This window comes from Miscanthus floridulus, chromosome 5 (assembly GCF_019320115.1).
Source record: "Miscanthus floridulus cultivar M001 chromosome 5, ASM1932011v1, whole genome shotgun sequence".
Taxonomy (NCBI): domain Eukaryota; kingdom Viridiplantae; phylum Streptophyta; class Magnoliopsida; order Poales; family Poaceae; genus Miscanthus; species Miscanthus floridulus.
In genome coordinates, this window is record NC_089584.1 from 1,101,515 (window position 1) to 1,108,435 (window position 6,921).

At 50.1% G+C, this 6,921-nt stretch overlaps 1 protein-coding gene across 1 annotated transcript; it reads left to right on the forward strand.

Annotated features, from left to right (window-relative positions):
• The first annotated feature begins 5,947 nt into the window (after nt 1-5,947).
• LOC136451240 (uncharacterized) lies at nt 5,948-6,562 on the forward strand. The gene has a single exon (XM_066451962.1). It carries the CDS (start codon nt 5,948-5,950, stop codon nt 6,560-6,562), a length of 615 nt encoding a protein of 204 aa, XP_066308059.1.
• The last annotated feature ends 359 nt before the right edge of the window (nt 6,563-6,921 follow it).

Genomic DNA, 6,921 nt, shown 5'->3' on the forward strand with positions numbered 1-6,921 from the left:
ACAAGAGGGCAAGCCAGTTGCTTACTTTAGCAAAAAATTAAGCGGTGCTAGTCTGAATTATTCAACTTATGATAAGGAGCTTTTCGCTTTGGTTCGCACACTTCAAACATGGCAGCACTATCTTTGGCCTCGCGAGTTTATAATTCATTCTGATCATGAAGCATTAAAACATATTCGTAGCCAAACTAATCTGAACCATCGGCATGCTAAGTGGGTCGAATTCATAGAGTCTTTTCCTTACATCATCAAACACAAGAACAGGAAAGACAACATTATTGCTGATGCTTTGTCGCGTAGATACACCATGCTGTCCCAGTTAGACTTTAAAATTTATGGTTTACAAACTATGAAAGAACAATACACCGATGATCCTGGCTTTAAGGACATCATGCTGCATTGCAAGGATGGTAAACCATGGGGTAAATTCCATGTAACCGATGGGTTTTTGTTCCGCGCTAACAAGCTATGTATTCCCGCAAGCTCGGTTCGTCTTTTGCTGTTGCAGGAAGCGCATGGTGGCGGCCTCATGGGACACTTTGGCGTTTACAAGACACAGGAGATTTTGGCCGCGCACTTCTTTTGGCCCCAGATGTGCCGCGACGTGGAGCGTTTTGTTGCACGCTGCACCACGTGCCAGAAAGCTAAGTCACACCTGAACAACCACGGTTTGTATATGCCGTTACCTGTCCTTACTTCTCCTTGGCTAGATATTTCTATGGATTTTGTTTTGGGCTTACCTCGAACTAAGAAGGGGAGGGATAGTATCTTTGTGGTTGTTGATCGATTCTCTAAAATGGCTCACTTCATACCATGTCATAAAACTGATGATGCTAGCAGCGTTGCTGAGTTGTTCTTTCACAAGATTATTTATTTACATGGTGTTCCAAATACAATAGTCTCAGATCGCGATGCTAAGTTCCTAAGTCATTTTTGGAGATCTCTTTAGAATAAACTAGGAACTAAATTGCTTTTCAGCACCACTTGTCACCCACAAACAGATGGGCAAACTGAGGTTGTGAATAGAACCTTATCTACCATGCTTAGGGCTGTGTTAGACAAGAATCTAAAACTTTAGGAGGATTGTTTGCCCCATGTCGAGTTTGCTTACAATCATGCTACACATTCCTCCATGAAAATGTGCCCTTTTCAGGTTGTCTATGGTTACATTCCACGGGCGCCAATTGACTTGTTGTCCTTTGACCCTTTGGACACCCCACATGTTGATGTTGTTGCACGTGTTAAACAAATGTTGGACATCCATGAGCAAACACAGTAGAACATTGCGCACACTAATGCTAAAAATCAGGCTGTTGGTAGTAAAGGACATAAACTTGTTACTTTTGAACCTGGTGACTTGGTTTGGTTGCATTTGCGTAAGGATCGCTTTCCTAGTTTGTGCAGGTCTAAGTTGATGCCCCATGCTGCTGGTCCCTTCAAGGTGTTAAAGAAAATCAATGATAATGCTTATATACTTGAACTGCCTGCAGACTATGGTGTTTCCTCTAGTTTTAATGTTGCAGATTTGAAACCATATGCGGGCGAGGCTGAGGAGCTACCGTCGAGGACGACTTCGATTCAAGAAGGGGAGGATGACGAGGACATCAACCCTGACACGGGAATGGCTACTCCAACTGAACCAGCATAGGCGCCACCAGGACCACTCACTCGAGCTCGTGCACATGAATTAAACTTCGTGATGATTTTGAAGAATGAAGGACCAGAAGTTTCCTAAGTGCATGCGCCATCTATGCTCATGATGAACCTACCCAGAATAACGTCTAGGTGCTGCGCCACCTATGTGTTTTTAGTTTTGTCAAGAAATAACCAGGAAGGTGCTGCGCCACCTAAATCAGGAAAGGGGATCAAGGAGATGGTGTGTGGCTGTTTGGGCGCCTATTCCCTGCCTTGTGGGTAGGCTGGGCGTCCTCCTTCCTCCCTCCTCCCCCTATTTAGGAAAGGGGATCAAGGAGATGGTGTGTGGCTGTTTGGGTGCCTATTCCCTGCCTTGTGGGCAGGCTGGGCGTCCTCCTTCCTCCCTCCTCCCCCTATTTAGCTAGGGGCTGCGCCCCCTCTTTGGCTTGGGTTTTGTTTTGCTTAAGTTAGCCATTGCTACTTACCGAAGCTTCGTCTTCGTGTATTTCAGAACCCCCACCTTCGAGTAATGTTCAGGGTTGCTTGCCTCAAATTCTTGCTTGTTCTTCGATTGCCAGCAGGAATTGATCTTTGTGATCAGGTTGATCTAGCACCAGCAAGGTCAATAACCATCGGGAGTTGGTTCAGCGATTGCTAAGGCGCCACAGACTTGTTCGTCGTAGTCGGATCGCAAGGGTCGACACCCACCAAATCGTAGTTATCCTCCACTCACCGAAGGATCGGGCACTCCAGCTCTATCAAGTGGTATTAGAGCAAGGGCTAAGAGACTCACGAATGTAGCCCTTATCAAGTAGCGCTTGGACTTGGTGCTGAATCTCCTTTGTCTCATCGGGATTGGTACGGTACGAGGCGCAGTTGGGAAGCTGGGCGCCCGGGATGAGGTCGATCTGGTGCTCAATGCCATGAATGGGAGGAAGACCTGGCGGTAAGTCCTTCGGAAACACATCGGCAAAGTCCTGCAAAAGCTTAGTAACAGCAGGGGGTATATCCAAAGATGGTGCATCATCGAGTGAAACCAGCACATGAGAACATACAAGCACATAGCAAGGCATATTAGCAACATGTAGTTCATCAAAATCAGCACGTGTAGCAAGTAAAACAGGAGCATGTAGCTTAATCGGACCATCACTGGAAGAAGCCGCTCAATCCATACGTGGTAGTCATGACTCTTCATCCCGTTGACTCGTAGAGTGCCTAAGTTCACTCCCCTGCTAAGATTCGCTACATATCCATCTGGAAACATTAACATCTAGATCCATTTTAGTACCTCCCTCCTTTGATCGATTTGCAAGACAAAATTGACCTTAGGCCTTTTCCAGTTCTTGTTTCAGCCACTAGGAGGCTGCATCGCTTGATTTGATCTATCGCACAATGTCACTAGGTCCACTCTAGCCTTAACGTTGTCCTTAGACTTGTCAGTGTCCATGAGAGTTCCCCAAAGTGCCTCGACGATATTCTTTTTAGTGTGCATTACATCAATGTTATGTGGCAGAAGAAGGTCATCGAAATAGGGGAGCCTCGTCAAGCTGGATTTATGAGTCCACATATGTTCCTCACCATATCCCACAAAACCACCTTCTTCATTGGGCACGAGAGCATCTATCTGAACACGAACCTCGGCACCAGTCCTCAAGTGCGGTTTAGGGTCTATCACTTTGACACCTTTCGTAAAGCTCTTGATGTCTTCTCTAAATTCATGGTCTAGAGGGAGGAACTGACAATGCTAGTCGAACGATGAATACTTGCCACCCTTCTTTAACCAAATGAACCTCACGGCTTCCTTGCATACTAGGCATGGGAACTTCCCGTGAACACACCAGGTGGCGAATAACCTATACACTAGGAAGTCATGCAGGGAGTAGTGGTACTAAACGTGCATTTTGAAGCTTGTCTTTGTAGCTCGATCGTATGTCCATACCCCCTTCTCCCAAGCATGGATCAATTCATCAATCACATGCTCCATGAATACACCCATATTACTTCCCGAGTGTCCAGGAATTATCAACAACAAGAATATGTTATGCCGTTGAAAGGAGATGCCAGGAGGGAGATTGAGGGGGATAACAAAAATGGGCCAGCATGTGTATGGGGCAGCCATCATTCCATACGGATTGAACCCATCTGTTGCTAGCGCGACACGTACATTATAGGCCTCAGCTGCTTTATCACGATGTTTGTCATTGAAATACGTCCATGCTTCAGCATCAGACGGATGTACCATCTTCCCAGGATTGTACCGTTTGCCATCTTTGTGCCATGTCATCTGTTTTGCGGATTCCTCAGTCATGAATAGTTGTTAGATCCTCGGTAGGAAAGGAAGGTGTCATAGCACTCTCGCAGGGATCGGAAGCTGCTTCTTCTGACCATCACCAGGGTCTACCTCTAGGTACCTAGAGGATTTACACTTCAGATAGTAATTTGCATCCTTGTGTTCTTTCCTAAATAGGACGCACCCCTTCGGACAAACATGTATCTTGTCATACGGCATCTTAAGCATACGAAGGAGTTTCTCTGCCTCGTACAAGTTCGTTGGCAAAGGGTGCTTCTCCGATAGCATGGTGCCAAACACGGCCAACATCTTATCGAAGCCTTCTCGACTCAGGTTTAACTCGGCCTTCAACCCCATTACGCGTCCAATCGCATCCAGCTAAGAAATCATTGTACGCTCGTGAAGGGGTTTCTGTGCCGAGTCCAACATTTTGTAGAAGTCCTTTGCGGATTCCTCCATCTCCTCCTTCTCACGTTGTTTAGTGAAGTAAGCTTGGTGGGCATCATCTAGCATGTCTACTACCCTGGCATCATCATCAAAAGCCTCGAGGCGTGGTCTCACCACCTCTACTATTATACGATCTGCTTCACCATGGTAGATCCACTGCTAGTAGCTAGGCGTATAATCATTGAACACAAGATGTCTACCCATGGTCTTCTTGTCTACTTTTCTCCTATTGTCACATTTGCTGTAGGGACACCAAACTAGAGAATGTCCTCCTGCTCCTGGGCCAAATGCATGTTTCAAGAAACCATCTGTCCCCTTCACCCATTCATAGTCGTAGTCACTCCCGCTTCTCCAGCCCGTGTACATCCACTGACGGTCCTCCATCCTTTAACATTTACATCATAGAGTATTGTGACCATCAATTGCATCTACGCGGTGTTCCTACTGTCTAATAGGTGAGGATAGGTCCTAATCCCACCCGTGGATGCGTAGATGAGGTCAGTTTCCATGCTCCGCTCCACTCCGAGACAGAATTTCAGCAGCACCTCCCCGTTGTTCTCCCGATACACGTCCTACAAGGGAGAGTGTGTATCTGGAGAACAACTGGGAGGTGTTGCTGAAACTCCTTCTCGGACCAAAGCAGACCATGGAAACTAACCCATCTACGCATCCACGGGCTGTCCAAAAAATGTGGATAATCCGAAACAGATATGGTCGCAGATACGCAAAGATCTACATACCTACGACCGTATCTCTTTCGGGCGGGAGACGCCTAACTAGGTTACGCGTGGGCTACGACATACATGAGGAAAAAGAGGTTATTTATACCTAGGGTGTCGGTGAAGTAAGGCTAGCGGGGTAGTGGCAAATCAATGCAGTGGCGAGGCGACGCAGTGCAGGCAGAACCATGATGTCGATGAAGACGATCGGGGTCCTCTGGGTCCCCTCTGACGTACTCTTCTCCTGCATAAAAAAACAATAGGTTATTGTTTGTTCAAAATTTTGGCAGCACCTCCCCTGTACGGGGAGGTTTCCAAAACCTGCAAAAAACGACACGATGGCCGACATTCACAATGGCACGAAGGCCGACAACCACAACGTCACGAAGGCCCTCATATCAACTTACGGCACGAAGGCCCACACAACCACATACGGCACGAAGGCCGACAACGAGAGTTTTACCTAGGGTTGCAGTGGAGTTGGGCGTCGCAGTGCGGGGGTCACTTTCTTCTCCGGTGAGGTCGAGCGGTGTTGGAGTACTCCTCTCCCCCTCTTCCCTATCTTCTCTCCTTTTCCTCTTCTTCTCCTTCTCTTCCCCTTCCTCCTTCTCCTCTTCTTCTCCTTTTCTTCCCCTTCCTCCTTCTCCTCTTCTCCTTTTCTTCTTCCTCCAACTTCACCCTCTGCCTTCTCCCCTCCAACAGTAGCTGACGATGGGGGTGGCCTGGGGGCTGGGGTCAGGGTGGGAAGGCCGGCGAGGGGGGGCCGGCCGGGGCGGCCGACCTCCCCTTGCTCGATGGAGATGGGGAAGGGAGGCAGGGCGTGACCATCGACCGCCACTGGGGCCGTGGTGGGGCGGGCATGCTGGGTGGGGCGGCGAAGGCACGCGGGGCGGCCGAGCGTGGGGCGTGTGGGCGCGTGGGGTTGCCAGGCCGAGGCGAACAGCGGGGTGCGCGGCGGAGGTGTGGAGCACGGGGCGACCGGGGGCACGCGCGGCGGTGGGGCACGCAGCGTGGGCGCGTGGCGGCGGTGGTGGAGGCGTGGGGTGGCTGCGAGGTGCACCGCGGGCGGTGGGAGGCGCGCGGGGCCGGCCGAGGGCGCGCTGGCGGCGGGTGCGCGGCGGTGGTGGGTGGAGGCATGGGGCGGCGCGGGGTGCGCTGCTGCGGTGGTGGGGCGGTCGGCGCGCGCGGCGGCCGAGCACGACAGCGGGGTGTTGCGGCAGTCGGTGTGGATGCGTGGGGGGCGGCCGAGGTGCGCGCGCGGCGGAGGGGCACGCGGGGCGGCCGGGCTCGGGGCAGCCAGCGTGCGCGGCGGCCAAGCGCGCAGCGGTGGGCGCGTGGCGACGGGCGCGTGGCGGCGGGGTGCGCGGCGGCGGTGGTGGAGGCGCGGAGGCCGGCCCGCGAGCGGGCGCGTGGGGAGGGAGATGTGGTTTCGATCGGGAATTTTTTTTTGACAAGATTTCGATTGGAAATTTAGGCTGGCGGCCCGATTTAGGTTTGGGCCCTTTGCCGAGGGCCCAGATCTAGGGCCCTCGGCAAAGATTTTTTTATTTTTTTTAAAAAAAAATTATTTGCCGAGGGCCACGGGCCAGGCCCTCGGCAAAGAGCCCTCGGTAATTTTTTTTTGGTTTTGTGAACCCAGTTTTTTTTGTGGGGCTATAATACTTTATTTAAAATTTAATTTTAAAATTTGGGCCAAATTTGACTTTGTTGTATATTTCCTTAATTTATTTCGATTCGTTGATTTTTTTTCGAATATGTCAAATTTGAACTGCAGGCATGGAATATTGCAATGTAGTGTTTCAAAAAATGTTATTCATATTAATTGGTGCATGT

Bases quoted from the DNA above. Each gene is read 5' to 3' on its own strand.
- LOC136451240 (XM_066451962.1), top strand. From the start codon at position 5,948: ATGCTGGGTGGGGCGGCGAAGGCACGCGGGGCGGCCGAGCGTGGGGCG.